Genomic DNA, 20,028 nt, shown 5'->3' on the forward strand with positions numbered 1-20,028 from the left:
GTTTTACCTGCTCCTAATCGAAAGTCATGGACATTTTGTTAAAATGACCCAAAGGTTAATGGAGTCCCAGACCCACAAATCTGAAACTGCTGATACGTAATATTATCACTGCTATCAAATACATTGCTCTGTGTCAAAGTCTTAATTAAGACTTCCAATTTTCCTCCTAATCAGGGACTCTAAAGAACCCTGACTTTAGCCTCTCCAGAGACAGGCAAGCCACGTCAGGCACACACAGGGGCATGTGTAATTTTGTAGAGTGCTGTTTGATTTGGTGCACACAGTGGGGGGTGCAAGGGGAGGACAGGTATCACCTGCACAGAACTATCTACAGGTTGCTTCTTTTATAAAAATATTCCTGTGCTGGCTTCTCAGCTCTTGTTTTTCCAGTTAAGGCCTGCTGGAAGATTTTCAAGTGCAACTTCACTAAACAAATTCCATGAAATTCACGTTTGATTCCAGATCAAACAAATCAGATTTACAAATTATACTGCTTACATGATGTTCAGAAATTTTAGAAATAACTGAGAGCTTCTCTGACAAGACAAATCACAAGTCACAGAATCACAAAACCATTGAGGTTGGAAAAGACTTCCAAGATCATTGAATCCAACCTTTAGTGACCATTACCATGTCAACTAGACCGTGGCACCAAGTGCCACATCCAGCTGTTTTGTGAACACTTCCAAGGATGGGGCTCCACCACCCTCCTGGGCAGCCCCTTCCAAGGCTTAACAATCCTTTCTGTGAAGGAATTCCTCCTGATGTCCAACCTGAACCTGCCCTGATGCGGCTTGAGGCCGTGTCCTCTCATCCTGTCACTGTTTGCTGTGAGAAGAGGCCGATCCCCACCCGGCTCCCCCCTCCTGTTAGGCAGTTCTAGAGAGTGATGAGCTCTGCCCTGAGCCTCCTTTTCTCCAGGCTGAACACCCCCAGCCCCTCAGTCGCTCCTCAAAGGACTCTCCAGACCCTCCCAGCTCCGTTTCCCCTCTCTGGACTCGCTCCAGCCCCTCCATGTCCTTCCTGAAGTGGGGCCCAGAGCTGGACACAGCACTCGAGGCGTGACCTCAGCAGTGCCCAGGACAGGGGGACAGTCCCTGCCCTGCTCCTGCTGGCCACACCACTGCTGACACAGGCCAGGGTGTCACTGCCCCCCTGGGCACAGCCTGGCTCATGTTCAGCAGCTCTTGACCAGCACCCCCAGGTCCTTTTCCACTGGGCTCCATTCCAGCCACTCTCCCACAGCCTGTAGCAAAGCACGGGGTTGTTGTGAGCCAAGTGCAGGACACAGCATCTGGCCTTGCTGAAATCACAAGGATGTGTCCATGGTTTCTCTACTGTTCAATTAAAGAATTCACTCAAACACTGAGAACAAACCTTATAATAACCACTAGTGCAACTCCACATTTTACAAAAAAGCTCCTCTCAGCATGGAAACGTACTGAAGGTACAATTAAGAGACCAAAGGTCTTCTATAAAGTTGCTTAGTTTTGCCCTGATAAAAGTTACACTGGCATGCACCAAGCCAATTATGAATTACACCTCACAAAATCAATAGGCATGTTAACTATACAGTTCAAGGCTTTCAAATGAAAATGCACGCTGTTCACAGGCAAGTGCAGAAACACCGTACTGCCTTTTTCTCATAAGAGCAACTACTCAGGTAGCAAGCACATCCATCCCAGTGCTTGGCAGAAGTCCTCAAAGGTCCATGCTGCTACTTTGCCAAGGTGTGCACCAGTGGCTTAGGAAAACAAGTTGCAGACACTCAATAAGCACCTAAAAGGCAAGTGCACGCTGCTAATTAAGGCTAAAAGTAACAGAATTGTCTTACAATTATTTTAGCACAGAAGTCTTCTAAGACTAATATTTTGGTCAACAGGTATTTGAAATTGCAATTTCAGCTCTTAACTGTAATTAAAAAAAAAAAAATTGAAACACTGACACTTTCATCCCAAGTCCCACCATCTTGCTGAGGGTGGAACTAAATGATATTAAATGTCCCTTCCAAGCCAACCCATTCTGTGGCCCCTTACATTGTTCCATTTCTAGAAAGGTGATGACGATAAACCTGCACGTAGAAGATTTCTGACTATTAGACCAGACTTAGAAAAGACTCTTTACAATACAAACATGCAATCAACACACAGGTCTGACCTGGGTGGACATTCTAGAGGGCCACGCTACACAAGAATTTACACCCCATATACCTTTCTAAAAAACATTTCATCTTTCTTCCATGAAAGATCGGCACCTGCAAGTAGCAGAGCATAAAGCACGCCGTTGCACTGAAGCAAGTCAAGCCGTATTTCTGTATATACAAAGGCAGCATTGTTACTAGTGCCATCTGCAAGACAGACATTTGCTTTGACCATATAGGTTCTGTATTTGTTGAAAATAAAGGAACAATAAAAATAAAGTGTTACTAGATCTGTCACAACAATATTCAAATGTAGAACTGCAGGGGTTTTAACACTGTATTTAGATGTGGCTTGATATTTTTCAGCCTTGAATCACTGAGTTAATTAAAATTCTACAGCAGCATGTCACTATTTTAACTCCTACTTCATTTTTATAAAATTATTTTCAGAGACTGAAAGCAAAACCTAAAGCTAAGGTCAAACTTCATACAGATTCTACCCAGTATTTCCATATTCCAGGTCAAGAGTTGAACCAACAGACGTGTGAAGTTTTACTGCCAAGTAAAGTTAATGGTCTATTGAGACTTAAAAAGATCACCACTAGAGAAGATTCTACGTGTCCACACCCTGCAAATAATTCTCACAAATCACCGCACTACAGAGGAAAGACAAAGAGATCAGTAGCAAGCAGCAGACATCAAGCTTATATTCCCAGAATTACTTGGATGATTAAGCCTAAGACAGCAATTCTCAAACCTAATGTAGCTTCAGTAACTTCCATATCAAGTGCACACAAGTGACTACTGCCTGTCACGTCACTGCTGGGCAAACTCTGGGGTGCCCATTCCAGGGCGGTGCCAGTGACTGCCTGCATGTTTCCAGCAATTACAAGCGTAAGTGAAATCTGGGAGCTTCAATGACACACGAGTGGTCTGCATCTGTACCTTTTATTTCTCAAGTACAATCGCGCAGTTGAAACAAGCTTCTGTTCAGCTGAACCATCCTTAGTGTCTGAATGTTTCTTTCTCCCTCAGCAATGACAAACTACTATGAAATCAGCGCCTTGAGAACCCACAACCATAATTTAGGAATTTTTTTCACCTATTTCAAGAAGTTCAATCCATTAAATGCCACACTGGATACCTGCTGATAGCACTGCTTTCTGCAGGAAATTCAAAGACCAGAGATCTTTCTAATAGACAGCATATCAGAGGAGAACAATCAGCGAACACTGGGGCACCATTTCCCCTCTTTCTACCCCGTGCCTTTGAACCACGGACTCCAGAGAGGCCTTACAACCCAAAACACCCTTTTATTCCCAGGAGAGCTACTCATGCTCCATGTTTTTTTTCCATGCCCAAGGAAGCTCTTTTTAGAGGCCAATTTCCCTGGTACAGCAAGGTGAGCAGGGTGATAAAGGTCCTCACAATGAGGGAAGCTTTGAGCAGGTGGTCTCAGACTCACATCTGGCTTTATTTTAGAGGAAAGCAGCACCTTCTTTTTGAAATACAGGTTACTAAACTAATCCTGTCAGAGCACTGAGGTGTTACTCAACACAGGTGCTTTGCTGCAGCCAGTCTGAGTTAATGAGAGAACAGTGCACTTAGAATCCCGTTACAAATGCCTGAACCAGAACACTTACAAAGATGTATTTTATAGCACACTTGTGGCAAACTGAATACACTTTTTAAAACACAGATCCCAGGAGGTCTTAAACAGAGTAATTTTGAGCTGTTAACTTGATGTATCTTGGGTTGGAACATTTCCTGAAGCAAAAACAAACCCAAAAAACCAAAAAAACCCATCCAAAACACTCAAAAAAACCCCCAACCCCCCCAAAAAATACCCCCACAAAACCAAAACCAAACCTTTAGACACAATAATTTAATTTTGAATCTGACTGACTTTAAAAGCATCAGGTTTGTGAGTACTTCAATAAGGTATTTTATCCTCACCTTTGAATTCTTCATTGAACCTGGGGAGACTTCAGAAAAAATCCAGCAGCAACGCTTTGAAGCTAGTGAAACTAAACAGAGGTCTTCTGTCCCTTTACAAGTAAGGAAAAAAAACCTGCTTCACAACGAGCCTAAAATACCATCAAAATTCAGGAATATACATCCTGACTCTGACCATCTTCCTAATTATTGAACCTTTGCCCACTCCCTGGTTTGTTGGGGGGTTTTCAGGGGAGTTAACAGTACCAGCAGAGGAGGAGTAGCAGCATTTTAAATGCACGCAGTGTATGCAGCAGTGCTTACATCACTAAATACCAACGCCACCTGGACATAACTGCAACTTTCTGTGGTATCCTAAGGGACTGAAATGAGACCCTCCATCCTCAGGCAGGCTGTGAGTCTGTAAACGGCAGTGCTGCTCACAGGACAGGAGGAGTAACTCCCCCTTCTCTTTGGGAAGGCCTAGAAGAGCAAAAAGTGTCACTGCCGTGGCAATGCCATTGCTGCCATCCGTGTGCCACCCTCGTTGTGTTTGCAGCTGCTGTGGGTACAAGGGACCGCTGCAGAGCTCAGAGGGGATGTGGGCCACACTGACACCCATGCCAAGTGAACCCCACGAATGCTCTCCTATGGGGGATGACCTGATTTAGGGAGGAGGTACAAAATCAGCTCTGTAGCAGAGCCTCTGCGATCTTGTTCCCTTTGGAAAATGGGGTGTACGTTTTACTCTCTTCCCTGCCTTGCGCAGATTATTATCGTTTTCAAAAGCACCTCCTCAGAAATGTTTCCTTAGTTAACAAAATTTCAGTTAAAAAGAATTGGAAGTGCCACCTCACTGAACCAGCTGCATGCCAGCTGTCAACTGTCACTCCTGGAAAATGCACAGGGACAAATTATTTTTATAATACATATACACTTCAAAGTCCACTACTTCCAACTTTCCAAACATGTCCAAAAATAACCCTACGCCTCACAAATAAAGAGTGTGTTATGAGGCTGGTGTTTCCCTTTGAGAATTTGTTCCTACTGCTGTGTATTGCCGGGTCATTTGTAAAAAACACTAACAAAAGAATAGGAATGACAAAAAAAAAGTTGGGATGGGGCCAGAAATAAGTGCAAGCCTGGAGGTTGTTCCAAAGACTACAGAAAAAGATATAGTGTGAGGGGATACATGTCTGGGGAGAGCTGAACTAGAGACCAAAATATCCACTTTTCAGTTTTACAGAAGGTCTTTTTCATAATTTAGAAGACTTTAAATACGTCTTACTAAGGACATCCTAAAGAACCAGTCTTCTTACACTTATCTCCTTATGGCCTTTTAAATACGGTACATTAAGGTGATTCAAGATTAATTACTTCCCTTAAAAAAGTCAAACAAAGCAGCTGTCAATAACGAAAGAGTGCAAATATTTCCTGCTCATGCCTCCAGATCACACAAGAACTAACAAAGTTTCCTTCACGGGTAACAAAGAAAAGTTGAAGTATCTATAGTTATCTCTTAACCACTGGACACTGTGAGTATTTCACTCTTATTCTTAAATATTTTAATTTCAGCTGATCCTATTTTCTTTCCTCCTCTGATCCAAAGCTGTTGAACTTTGTTGAGCAAAGGGTTTTGTAACCACACTAAAATAATTGTGAGAATTAAATGTCAATGAAGTTCTCTACATTCATAAACTATCTGCAAGACTCCCTACATTCACTACAGTATAACCTTTACATTCACATCTGAAACAGCCGCATCTTTATACAGCCTCCTTTGCTTGTAACTTCTCTCCACCTTCCGAATAAGCTCTTTGGTTTTCCTTAACAAAAAAAAAACCCCAAAACATAAAAGCTAAAAAAGGGGATATGAGAACACCACAAGACACTTAGTACACTTCTATATATCTCTCGATACTTGCAACATTTGTCTCCGGTGGAGAGCCACAGAAGTAGTGGATGGATTTGCCCTTCTTTTCTTCAAGCATGAATTTTATGGAAACATTTTCCTTTGCTGCTCCTATTCTGAAGAACTTTCTGCTGGATTGAATTACAAATACAACATTAGCATAAAAACAAATTAAAGAGTCTGAGCAAAACCAGCACTCAGAAGGGTTTTCTCTTCATGGACAATTTTGAAATGAAGGTTTACTTCCCTACAAAATCACCGACAGACACGTATGTTAAAAAACTAAAATCCTGTACAGTTCAGACATTAAAACATGACTACAGGCACAGTTGTTAATTCTTTAACAACTCTCTAAAGTTGTTAATTCTTTAACAACTCTCTAACTTTAAGCTGTGCAGCTGCTGCTGGGGAAGGAAAAAGAGAAGCTGAACAGCGAGGTGTGTTAGCAGGGATTCTTTGTGCAGCTCTCTGGGAACTCTGCACAGAATGAAGGGTCCAGCTCAGAATGGAAACACCTGGGCACAAACTCTGCCTGCTGCCACTGCCATGAAGGGCTCCATGGAGAACACACAACTCTGGAGCAACATCCCCACACAAGGAGCAGGGATGACAATGTGTATGTGAGAAGGGACCTAGACCATTTCCCCATATATAAACTGATGAAAGTGTTTTATTTACAACAAACAGGCGCTATGTAAGAGGTTTTGTATCTGCTACTTTTTTCTTTTCCTTCACTGCTACTGATTTCAACCCAACACCTCCACAAAGCAGTGAGCATGGCTTCCTTAAATTCCTTTAGCTCTTACAGTACGCCACCAAACTCGTCCAGAAAATGCCATTCACGTGTTCAGACAGCATTCACTGGGTAAACTTTCATACTGTATCAAATATATTTCTCATGAAGCTCCAAAACCAGAGCATTCACCAATCCTCAGGAATTCAGGCACACTTTCTCATGTTACTGAGGCAGCTTTTGTCACATGTGCTTATTGAGAAGCTACACCTGAACTGCAGCACGATAACCAGCTCTAAGCTATTCACAGAAATGCCAATCTAAAAATAATCTGTTGCCATTTTTCAGAAGCACCCAAAGCATCCTTGTGATCACAATCTCAACAATTATACCGAATCAAGTGATCTGTACCAATTTCACCCCTTAGTATTTTTAGAACATGCACAACATCCTTTTTAGAAATTATTTCATCTGCCAATGCTGTGCAAGAGCATTTGCCCAGTGCAGGCTCACTACATGCCAAGCATTGCAAATACCAAAGAAAATAAAAAAACCTGGCATTTCACAGTGCCTGAAACTGTGGTCAAGTTCATTGTTGTTTTCTCAGAACTCCACAAAATAATTCTGTGACTTACTGGTATTCACAATTATCAGTTCTGTAGCACCTAGTGGCATTGTTTTGAGAATATTTCATTCAAGCGGAGAAAAATAACAAAATGCTAAATGGCAGCTCACCCAAAGGTAGACCACATTAAATCTTAAAGGGCAAAGTGTAAAACGGCAGCTTTTAATACTCCCAAAGGAATTAAAAACTTTTTCAAACTGAATAAAAAGCCTGAATACGCACATGTAACTCAATCACTCCATTTTCTACAGACATAACTTTAACCCTTACTTTCTTTGATAAAACCCGAGGTATTTTCAAACACTACAGAAAGAGTGAAGCTGTGACTGGATATATGAACATTTGTACATAACACAGTGCATTACAGTACCAAGTGTAATGTACTGGGGGGGAAGGTTTAGAATAAAACTCTGCCCCACTCCCATTTAATTCTGACAAGACGAAAACATGTAATTCAAAGGCAGCACAAATTCACAGTACTGGTTTATTTCAGTAAATCACCACAGTTTTCACGTTACATTGGTATCAATACATTCTATCAAAAAAAGAAACACCACAATAATAATTTTCATCAGTATGTGCATGTTTGTACAACTAACATTTTAAAACTATGATGCAAGGGAGCACTGATTACATCCAAAGGTTTTAAAAAGAACAGAAGAGGGACGGCATTTGGGGACTCTATTTCATAATGGCAACAAACAAAGCACTGGAAACTTTTTTGTTGCATACTGATAGCCTGAGCTCAAAAGAGAGCTGAATGTAACACCGACAAATCTCTGAAGTATTCCCTGTTTAGGAAAAAGCTCATTACTAGTCTGAGAAAAAGTGTGTAGCTGCACAAAATAATTAAGGTTTACACTTTTACTACTGATGCTTTTGATTCCGAAATTTTAATCACCAGTGAGGCACGGAACAGCAGAGAACACAGTATTTATTGTTTGTGGTGTTGTTCGGAATGTATCATTGCAGGAAAAAAAAAAAAAAAATAGTATTGATGTGTCAGATTATTCTCCTGAGTAGAAACTTCCGCCAGCAGCATTTCCAGCCTGAGGCTCCAGCACCAAGTGCTGCCCATCAGGCAGCTGGTACCTCTCAGGCAAAAACATTTCATCAGATGATCTGGAGGTGCTGATACTTCATTTACTGATCATCTCTCTCTTGTGCAGATTAAATACCCAGATGACAGCAAGGGAAAAGGTAAATGGTAACTGGGAAGCCCAATGGCTGGAAAAAAGCAGGGAAAACTCTTGAATTCTACTCCTAAGTTTTATTCACCAAACTCAATAAATGCATGAGCATCATTCATAAAGCGTCTGTTTGCAAGGAACAAATGATTCGGTGGAATTCCATGTGGATTTTCTGTTTGCTTTTTGGAAATTTGATTTCCAAAACACCTTCTCAGTCAATGAATTAGTCAGTTTCTCTAGTTGTCACAATCATACCTTTATGTTTCTAATGGAGCACACCAGAAGGAAAGCAGGAAAAACTGATAAATTATGCAAGCTGTAACCACTTGTAGAATCTTTTAATACATGGGAATGAAAAAACAAGGATGTCATCAGCATTGAAAAGAAGAGCATCCCTTTACTTAAGAGAATTGCAAAATATCTTAATCAGATTCCTGCTCTTCTAATGAGGAAGTCAGAATGATATCCATCAAGAGACACACTTGATTTGTACAGTGCAGCAGATTAAGATGGATTCATTAGTGCAGGGATGAAAAGACTCACATTAGTGAGCTGAGAGACAACTCACACCACCTCGCTCGATTTAATGGCACCATGTATATATTTACATTTCTTCTGACAGGTGTATTTTGGACAGTTCATGCTGGAACATGTTGAAAAAGCATCTGCACAGCATTTATTTAATCAGTAGCACAAACACTCCAAAAACCTCATAGCAGAACACACTTCTCATATTCTGACCAATACTCACTAAGTTCTCACACATCTTGATGTTCAAGATAAGTCTTTGCAAAGTTCACTTATGTTACCAGTAAACACACATAGGCATGGCTCTCACCAACTGTGTTGATAAGATTATTTTATTATTTTCTATTTGAGGCAAATTTTCCCAAAATAAGTTTCAAGTCAACTTTGCCTGTAAGAAACACTGAAAACCATAGAAATGTTTTCCCTTCTGATAGCATCATTTTCTACTTATTTCCATAATTATCTTACTCAAACTATTTACCCTCTCTTCCAGGGTTACTGGGGGAAATCCACACCTATTAATACAGCATTTTTTATAGAATACGCTCAAACTTTGCTACCAGGGTGCAGCAGTGAACTGTATTTTACTCAGTGCCTTCTGTTAATTGGATATAAAAGAAAAAAATATTAGAATCTTTTCATCTTTTAGATGAAGAAAGCAAAGTAATTGAAGATTGGAAGGAAAAGGAACCAGTTTGAACCCCAGATCCAGTGAACAGGAATTCTCACTATGAGGAATTACTGGTCACACCATTACAGGAACAGCTGGGAAAGCATGAGGCAGCAGCAGGGATGCAAGAATGGACTTACTGCACAGCCCAGGCAAAAACCTTTATGTAAAAAGAAATCCCAACAGTGGTTTACTAGAAACTGCTTTAATACATCTTTTCCAAAGGAAAAAGAACTTTGTCCCAAAGTTGTGAGCAGGAGAAAACAAGGAGGCCCTGATTACCTGGACTTCAGAGATGCAGCTGAAGCTAGGCAATGTCCAAAAGAAAACTTTTCAAAAAAGACTAACAAAAGATAATTGAAGGGCACTGGTGAAACTTTGTATCCACTTTGTATCCATGAAAACGTGATATTACTCCTTACAGAAGCTAATGAAACAAAAATCCAAGCAATCCTATTTTGCAAACAGCGATCTGAGCTCCTGTTAACATATACAAAAATATGGATACAAACACAAACTGCAGACTCATAATCAGCTTAATACCCATCCTTCCACTCCACCACACACAGGCTGGTAGTGTTAGAGACACCTCCTACCACTTATCTACCAAGGCATCACGTAACTTGTAGACAAGAACCAAAACCCTTTTCCCATCCACTCCTTTGGATGATTAGTCATTCCCTAAACCAGCCTAAAGCAAACATCATTACGTTTCTCCTTGCTCTTTTACACTGGAACGCCAAGGAAAATCTGGTTGTGTGCTCATCTTCAGCAGACGCTGGTTGAGAGCCCAGCTGAAATCTCTGAAGCAGCAGCAGACAGTGAGCTGTGCAAATGATACTCCCCAGCCCACTGGGAAGGGACAAAGCCAGGAGCTGGGATCCTTTATCCATCCCTGAAGGGCACAGCTGAAACTCCAAACGAGCTGCTGTGCCTCCAACTGCTCTGAGGGGCGTAACAGGAATATTTAGGAGCAGGCTGTTGGGAACTCAGAGACTTGGAGAATTCTGTTTACCCATAACTCAGTGTTCTCTGCAATGGGACTATTCGTGAATCTCACAAGGACTTAATGGGAATGCTGCAGTGGAACATTCGTCAAAACTCTGTATCACTAAAAAAAATTTAGGATGTACTGAAAAACACCAGAAAAGTAGAAGACAAACTTTTATTACAACATATATACAGATAAAACCAGACGGGCTCAACACAAACAGTTCACCTACTTTCCTTCTCAATTTGATTTCGTTAGTATTCTGTCTAATTTAATTTACTTTAAAAACACACAGACACAATATAGAACTTGAAAAACTTGCTGAGAAAAAAGCAACTCCCACTAGCATTATCAATGTACAAAGTTTACAGATTTCACACTGTTTGTTTAAGACACCTATATCTATAATCACATGTATTCATCTTCCTTTCCCCACAATTTCCCCCCCCCCCGACATAAATAAAAGTGCATTCAAAAGCCTCGTCCAATGAGCCAGTTAAAAATACACGTCTGAATCATAAGTATATTCTGAATACAACTCTAAAGCCAAGGGGGATACTATTAATACATATAACTAAAGACACAGTCTTGGCTAGCTGCTTTTATTAATACCTTCTCTCTTCCACTTAACTACAGCTCCTGCCACAATGTTTCTCCTACCACTATCCCTTATCTGTATGCTTCTTTGGTTTTTAAAATGAAATCTTTAAGTATATCAGCTACTCTATCTTCTGTCCCTGGTTTTATATTTTTGAAGATTTTTGGTAAAAGCGAATATTTAAGCGTATTAGCTACCACACTCCATCTCTTTTTAAAAGTTTCTGGAGATTTCACTTTCCTGTAAAAAGACAAAATGTAGTCCTTTAAACCACAGCATTTTAAGAATGGAAACGAAGTGAAGTTACTTTTATCCCTACATATATCCAACACACGTTTACACGCACAACTGCCTGCACAAAAAAACTTGTTTCTGGTACTCAGTGCTGTTATTTGCTTCCCAGATCTACTCAGGAATACCATTTAAGGACCAACCAGCATCTCATTTTGCTAAGCTCCACAGAAACGAAGCCCTCGCCTGGCCAAGCTTCCTGTAAGAACACATGACGGAACAGGTAAACGTAACCAACGCTGACATTTGACCAAAAACCACGGGAAGGGTCCGAGTGATTTATCGGAACTGCAAAACCGTCAGAAAAGTTGGCAAAACGCGTAAAAAGTGTACCTGCTCGGGAAACAAAGTTTCTGCTGACACTACTCTACCAGCAGCTGTTTCCAAACGTTTCACGCCATCGCTCCAACTCCTTCCCCTGCACAGTATCGCTCCAACTTGACACGTGTCATTCGCCTATCGCTGCAGGACACAGGCTTCGCCTTCCTCTTTCACTCGGGCTCTTATCTCTAGCCTATAGCCAACAACAAGCCTTTCCCCTTCTCCCTGCAGCGGGGGAGAGACGAGGGGCCCAGAATAAAGGCAACAAGCCGCCGCTCAACCCATTCCCTCCGGCGCGCACCGCGGGCCCCGCCGCCCGCTCTGCGGCGCTCCGGGAGGCGCGGAGCCGCCCCGCACCCAGCAGAGACACGCCGGGCCCGGCCGCCCGCTCTGCCCCTGGGCCGCAGCCCCGCGGGCCGGCAGGAGCGGCCGCGCCGCCTCCGGCCCCGTGACACCGGCCGCGCAGGCCGGGCTGCCCGCACGCCGCGGCACGGACAGGTGCAAGCCCGGGGCCGGCCGGGGCCCTGCGCGGCGCGGGCTCAGCCCCGGCCGCCTCCTCCTCCTCCTCCTCCTCCTCCTCCTCCCCGTCCCCGGCCAGCCCCTTCAGGCGCGCAGCACCATCAGCCCCGGCCCCGCACAAAGACGGGCCCGCGCCCGCCGGGCGGCGCAGGGAGGGAGCGCAGAGCGCGGCCAGGCCGGGCCTCCTCCACTCCGTCCTGGCTGGGGGCCGGCACCCCGGGCCTGCCGCCCGCCGCCTCCCGCCTCACCTCTTTGGGGACGAGCTGGTTCTCCTCGCTGGGCACCATGGCCGGTGGCGCGGCGCGGAGCCCGCAGCAGGCTGAACCGAGCGCCGTCGTCAGCAGCAGCGGGAGGCGGGGGGACGCCCGCGGCTCATCCTCCCCCTTCTTCTCCTCCTCCTCCTTCTTCTCCTCCTCCTCCTCCTCTTCTTCTTCTTCTTCCTCCTCTTCCTCTTCCTCCTCTTCCACCTCCTCCGCTCCCGCGGGCAGCGCCGCGGCTCCGCCCCGCCGCCAATCCATGGGAAAATGGCCGCCGGCGCGGTTCTCGCGAGAGCCGCCCCACCCCGGGCCGCCCGCGCCCCGCCGCGCTCATCGCCCGGGGCCCGGCCGCCGCACCTCCGGGCCCGCCGCTCCCGCCGCTGCCCGGCCCCGCCGAGCCGTGCGCTGCTCACCCAGCACGGGGGGCGGTGTCGGAGCCGCGGCGCGGAACCTCCGCGGGCGGCCGGGCCATTGCCGCCCCCCGCACGGGCTGTCCGCGGCGGCGGTGCCGGCGTCCCGCCCTGGCGAGCGGCGTGGGGCGGCCGGGCCTGCGGGGGAGCAGGGGGTCAATAAAGGGAACGGGCAGCGTCTGAGGAGGTGTTCGGGGAAAGGCCGGACGTGCCCCGGTGGTGTTCTGTCATGGGGCGGGCTGGACGATCTCAGAGGTGTTTTCTAAGCTGAGGCCGTGCAAATAGAGCAGCGGGGAGGGAGCGCGCCCGGGTCAGTGCGGCTCGGCGCCGGCCCGGCCGCGGAGCGCTCGGAGCACCGGGCCCCTCGCCCGGGCTCCGGCCCCTGGCAGCTCTCCCCCTGCGGCCCTTCCCGGAGCCCCGGGAGGCCGCTTGGCTGCGATTCGGTCGCTCCTTTACAGTGTTGGTGCCAGGCCGGAGCGGTCCCGTAAAGGCACGGGCTGCTCCCGCTGCCATGCGAGCCCTTTCTGGCGCCCACAAGCTGTTCCCTCGAGTCGCGCGATGAAGTTGGGCGTGTGCTCGCTGGGGATCCGGGCTTCGGAGCTCGTCCTCAAACGGAGCGCAAGGCTATTTGTGTGGCATTGCTCGGCTCTTGGTTTCTCGTCCGTAACGAGCTGAACGATATCTGGTTTTTTGTGCCACCCGAAATACACTAAAAGCCAAATCAGTAGAGTGACTAAAACGCACATGGAGGGAAAAGTAGTTGACGTCTACTTCGCTGCAAAATAGTTTGTAAGTGAAGAGCGTTCTGCTTGGCTAATGAGCCATGCTATAAGGTAGCTGTACATTTCTGCACAACTGTTTTTCTTACTATTTTAGTGTCCTCTTGTGGAAAAATGCAGTACTGAGGATAGTTTTTTTTTTCCTTTTGTGTCCATGAAGTTTTTGGGGTGGTTTTTGAAACCCATCGTACTGGAGGCTACTGAAGGTTTGGTAAAATTGAATGATCTCTTCTCCCTTTTCCTGTTCAAAGGATGTAACTTCTCAGGTTCCTTTTTGCTTTTGCAGAGATAAGTGGCAGCTTTTGGAATCAGGATATGTTATTAGCGTTTCTATTAGTATAGCACGTTAATACTTTTTAAAAAAATGCTTCAAAATGGACATTTCTGTAAATAACATCAGTGGTTTTATTTCCATCTTTCAAGTATGCTGTGGAAATGCTGTTTCTGGCTTTGTTGTGGTTTGTTTGCTTTTTTTGTGTGGGTTTTTTTTTTTTTTTTTTTTTTAATTTTCCTCCTTGAATTAAGCACAGAAATCCTCTCATGGAAGAACTTAAAGCAGTTCTTAAGTCTATGTCTAACCTGTTTTGCATTATATAACTTAATGGGTTCAAGTTATTTATCTTGTAAAGGTCAGAGGGTTCTTTGGCACAAGAGCTTTTGCCCCATGGGTTTGAAATAAGTTGCACCCGAGAGCCCCTTATCTGAGATCTTTGAGCTCTCCTATGATAAAATCAAGTACTGAGACAGGAACCTGCGAGTCCCTTGCTGTTATTGCTACTTTATATTAAGCACAGGGTTTTGTAGAGCTACCCCTCTACAAGAAGACGAAAAATATCTAAAATAGTGGGGGTTTTATTAGGAAAGGCAGTATGAAATTAATAAACTCGTGTCTTTCTGAAAAGAGGTGTTTTATTCATCAGCTGTGTTGTGCATGAAAAGGTTTGGGATTTAGATGGGTTGTTTTTTGGGGGCTTATTTTGGAGGGCGACTTTGTAATCGTCTAGGTGTGAGAAAAGGTTTTAACTGCGGAAGAAGTGAAAGATGATGTCGACATCTGTAGATACTTGAAGGAGCACAGCTGCCTGGTGACCTGCAGTTGTCCAGTGGTGTCCAAAGACCGACGAGATTAGCGAGCAGGTGCTTGAATTGAAGAGCCAGAACAGAGCCAGGCTTCCAGGACGAGGGATCCAAGCATCAGAGCAGAGTTGTGTGTGAATGACTGGTCTGCTGTAACTTCCCCACTCCCCCCACTCCGGGGACACACACCCCACAGAACCTCTCAGACTTGGAGGATTTTTCCTCTGGCTTGTGAGGAATCCAGAATTCAAGGACAAGAAGCTTTCAGAGATGTTACTTCGGAAAGTTCTTTTGACTCTCTAAAATGTTATGTCCTTACAGGTTATTTTTTGCCTTTTTCCATGTGCGTAACAAGGGAAAATGCTACAGAACTCAATGACTTTATTTGAAATATATTGTTCTATTGGAATAAAGAGGCAGCTACCGCAAATATGTGCCTGCTAGATAAGAACCAGTAGTTTGTTTTTTGAAGAAATACTTTGTTACATCCTCCTGCCAACCTTTAAAACTGTGCAAACATCCCATGTAGCATGTGTGCATAAAACATCTTTAATGGAGTAATAATCTCTAGTTAATAATTAAATCTCCAGGAGCTTTAGTAATTTGTGGATGCTGCAGTATTTAATCTCTTTATTTGAGACTTCTGAAAGAGGAATAATCAGTATTGGAGTTTCATGAAGGGAATCCTGGCCTTACATAGAGGCTGATTTAATATAGCACAGGTTTAACTTGTTAGTAGTGTGAAGGAGAAAAACAGTTGACGCTGGATTTGCAAGTACATGTAAATTTGTTGGGCTGTTGATTGTCAGACTTGCTCAGAGGTACATTAATGAGAGTCACAAGTGCTGCAGTGTGTCAGTTTTCAGTCAGTGCAGTGCTTGTCATGTCAATGTACGCACTGGATTAATGGAAATATAGTTATGCACTGTCAGTGTGCTAAAGTAGATAGCAAACCTCTATTTTAAAGGATGCTGCACATGTAAATTAGTCTGTAGGAGCAGGATAACTTTTAAATGGTTGTGCTCTAATCATTCCTCTTCCTCTGTAAGGAGTCACTGAATCTTGTCCCAAGATTTGACAAATAATTAATAAAGTTCTGGAAAGTGTTCTAAGAATGAAATGGAGTGCTGCCATCTAGCTCTTTCATATGTGCAGTTAGATGCTGTAAACTGATGTCTTTCCCAAAGAAATGTTATCCTGTTTGAAATGGAAAGCCTGTGGAAAGAGGCTTGTGTAGATTAATGCCGTGAATTTGGGATGTCGTCTCTGAAACACCTGGTTTTGATTTTTCAAACAGGCTGTCGGTGGGAGATCCCTGTCCTGTTTCAGAGGTAGAGCCAACATTGCAGTGCTTGTTTTTTTTTTCTGTATTGCCCCATTAAAAACACCCAAACAAACAAAACCAAACAAAAACACCAACAAAAAACAAACAAAACAACAAAAAAACCCCAACAACAGCAAACTCCTCCTCCCACCAACCTACTAAGAAAACCCAAAAAATCCCCAAACTCTCCAAAAGCCCTAAACCTGAAGTTTGCAGTCCTTGGCAAAGTTGCTGACAAATGACCAAACTGTCCCAGCCAGTGTGTGTTTGCCAGCAGTGGCAACGGATCCAGTGCTGATGCAGTGCTCCTCTGCGCCGTCAGCACTCTCAGAAAACACAGCTCAAGGCCTCTTCCCTTTCCAATCTTTGGCAATTGCACATCTACTGATAGAAGGGGAGCTGTGTGAAAGTTCAGGATATCACAGTCCAGCAGGTCATTGCACTGCTGGTTATTTCGCTCTTTGAGCCTCAAGTAACTTTTCCCCAATTGCACAGCAAATTTTGGAGTATTTCTCTGAAAATCTGCTTGCGCCATCCAGTCCTTTCCATAAGAAAATTTAATTAAAAAAAATCAGTAAATTCACCCCTTAGATGGATGGAGAGGAGAACTAATAGAAAGAACAAATAGAATTAGTAGAAGTAAAAAACCCAAAAATGATAGAATTCTGCATCTTTAAATGCCCTTTTTACTAGATAATAATCTCTTTGACCTTAGCTCCTTAAGTATGAAACAGATCAATAAAAGGCTAAAGAGCAAATCGAGTCTTTAAAAAAAGAGCACTGATTATTCTAATTCTATATCTGTTAAGAGGCTTTTATATTTTAGTATTTTAGTATTTCTTCAGTGTGTTAAGCGCTGGAATCAAGATTTAAAAAATTTTAATTGTTTTGTATGATGGGTATTTTAAGACCCCCATATAGACCTTTTGTGTCTGAAGCTGTATATTTTGAAGCGGAATTTTAGAAAGTAAAGAATTAGTTTCAAAGAGTTGAGAATGGTGTGGAAAATTAAAACATTAAATGGGAGATACACTATGGTAAAAGTATTATTTTGCTTTAGAGGGGCCAGTGTTGCAGGTCTTGTGGTTGCAATAAGTAGGTAAGCAACTCTCTGAAGTTAAACTTTATGAGATTAAGGAAAAAAATTGTTGATGTTCAGTGCTAAACATTGTGTTCTGTAGTTCTTGAGCAGTGTTTCCTGCCATAATCTTTATGAACAGGCAAGTGCTTTTCTCTCCTCTGACGTGGTGTTTCATGCCAAGATCTTTTTGATCAAAACCAGTAGGGGATTATTTTAATTAATTACAAATCAGCGGCCAAGTTTCATTAACATTTCTTTTAAAGATTATCTTATTACTCTGGTTCCGAGATACCGCATGTTCAGATACTAGCTTAGGAAATTAGTTTCCTTTTCCATGATAGCATTAATCCTACGTATGAAATTCCCAAAAGAGTTTGGAGCTCAAATTACAGCTGTAAAGAGAAGTAGAAATACTGCAGAGAGTTTTGCAGGACCGTGTATTCCTTTATTAACAGTGAATTCTACTACCAGCTCGGCTTAAAATTTTCAGCATTGTGTGCTTGTGACTACAGAGCAGTTTCTGGCATTAGTAGCCCGAACAAAACGCAGTTCCAGGGTGTTTGACCTCTTGATGCGCTTGTCCAAGCCTTCCTGGTGTCACTTGGAGTAAAATGAGTGTGGTAGCAGGCCAAGTTACACTTTGTGTGGTGAGAGTTTGGAAAGAGATGTGGGCTGGTATCAGGTAGAGTTTGTGAGTTCCAAGTGGATCTTGCATGGAGTTTGCTGGCTTGGTCACGGGGCCGGGCTGGCGCTGCTGGATCTAAAGCGTGTGCAGCAGCTTGGAAATCTGCTCTCTTTTAAAATGTGCAGCCTGGTGGAGTGCATGCATCCTCTCTGGAATGTGGGCTCCCATGTTACCCAGCCCTCCAAGGCTGGGAGGTGGCAGGGGGGTGAGGAATCTGTCCATAGCAACGCGGGGAAGGCTTGCAATGGGAAAGCAAGGAGGAAGGAGACTTGCCTTGAATTCATACCACGACACAAATTAAATCCCCGTCATGGTTCAGTTTCTTCAGAGGTTCAAAAGGAGCTCGCAGTGACATAGCCAGTATATTAAAAAAACCTGGATTACCACTTCCTGCACGTGAGGAATTGCTGTCGCAATCGGGCAAGTCAGCCCGGGGACACAAAGGCAGCAGTAAACAAGAGGCTGTCATGTGCAAAAGTCACAGAGCAGCCTGGCTTCGGTATGCCCTCAGTGCTCAGGAGCTCTCAGTATGGACAGCCAAGGTATTTATAGCTGCCCTTGGCTCCTGGGGAATTTAATAGTTCAGGTTTGCACTAGGGGTTCCCAGTGAGCCTTCAGATTACGTCTGGTGACGTTTAATATTCCGAGGGAGTGCTCATTAGGCTGCTTGCAGCTCTTTGGGCAAGCAGGAAGCGGTTTCCCATCCTCAGCATGCCCTGGCACGTAGAGAGGACATTCCATCCTCCCAGATTTAGGTTCCTGGGTGGCCTTCCCATAGATGAAACCTGTTTTCTTCACCTTTTTCTTTGGAAGAAGATGATAATCGGTGGAAAGAGGTAGTTGGCAGCTGCCTGGCCTCCACCCCATCCCCTCCCTGAGAGGAGGGAAGAAGAGGCAGGTTTTGAATGTCTCCAGTGATGTGGCGTGGAGTCCCAGGGCAGGGGCTGCAGCAGGATCCTGATGTGGTTTGCCTGCAGCCTGGGCAGTGCCCCGCAGTGCAGACCTGCCAGCCTCTGCCCTGGGCAGGGCTGGAAAGCAGGAGGGGACTGTCACCATCTCCCCATTTCTACTGGATTGGTGCTTACTCTCGGTGCTCGACACCGCTCTCTGCTTTGCTCTGTGCTCTCGGATAATCTTCTTCTGCTGGTGATGGGAGGAACTTTGTATTTTGAGGAGTCCTGGGTTGGACCTGGTTATTTTATAGCTGGTTTAGGACCGCTGAGGGGAGGGGAGATGCTCTTCATCTGCCGTCATTCCTCATGCCAGGGCCTGGAGCAGGCTGTGCTGAGACCTTTCTGAAGCAGCTTTTAGGCAGTCTGTGCAGGGCTGGTGGGAGGCTTGGTCTAAAAGCAGTTGCTGGTTCTGTGGTTCTCCGAGCTCAACCTTGTCCTCGTTTTGCAATGTGCTGTGTCCTGTACATCTGCAGCCTTCTGGGGCTTTAAGGGCCACTCTGCTGTGGGGGTTGCTGGGCTCTTTCTTGCAGTAATTAATGTAGCTTTACCTTTGGCAGCAGCAAAGGAGGCTGCCAGAGGTCTTACATAGCCTTTAAAATGTCAGCTGCCAGTCCAGAGCAGCTGCCAGCACTGGAGCTCTGGCAGGGGGAATGTTGTCACGGGACAAATGCAGGGAATGTCAGTGTGGACACAACGTGAGTCAGTCAGGGCAGGGACTTGTGTACAGAGTATCCTGACGTTGGTGAAATGCCCTTTGAAATCTCCCAGCAAGTTGGCATCTGTGTTGCTTGGGTCATAAATAAGGAAATGCTGCTGGCTCCTGGCTGTTGTGGTTTGTATTCAGCCCTGACTGTAAGTAGTTGTCAGAGCGTGGGGTGTACACTTTGTACAAAAGTGTAAATCCTTTACAATAAAGTAAGGATTTTACAATTACTTTACAATAAAGTGATCCTGTGGTGCTGGGAGTGTCTTCTGGGTGAAAGAGTAGGGCAAAGCACGGGTGGTAAGA

The 20,028-nt window shown here is 44.4% G+C and overlaps 1 protein-coding gene across 3 annotated transcripts in view; it reads right to left on the minus strand.

Annotated features, from left to right (window-relative positions):
- Nucleotides 1-13,015, minus strand: part of USP47 (ubiquitin specific peptidase 47) — a 49,564-nt gene extending 36,549 nt beyond the window's left edge. For 2 of the 3 annotated variants that reach the window (XM_066187208.1, XM_066187207.1), the window contains exon 1: nucleotides 12,702-13,015. In XM_066187208.1, the coding sequence (XP_066043305.1) occupies nucleotides 12,702-12,971 (270 nt within the window). In that variant the 5' untranslated portion in view covers nucleotides 12,972-13,015. The remainder of the gene's footprint in view (nucleotides 1-12,701) is intronic. The other variant, XM_066187209.1, reaches the window with a different exon arrangement.
- Nucleotides 13,016-20,028: the final 7,013 nt, after the last annotated feature.

This window comes from Chamaea fasciata, unplaced genomic scaffold, assembly GCF_029207755.1.
Source record: "Chamaea fasciata isolate MVZ Bird 193981 ecotype frontalis unplaced genomic scaffold, bChaFas1.0.hap1 SCAF_7, whole genome shotgun sequence".
NCBI lineage: Eukaryota > Metazoa > Chordata > Aves > Passeriformes > Sylviidae > Chamaea > Chamaea fasciata.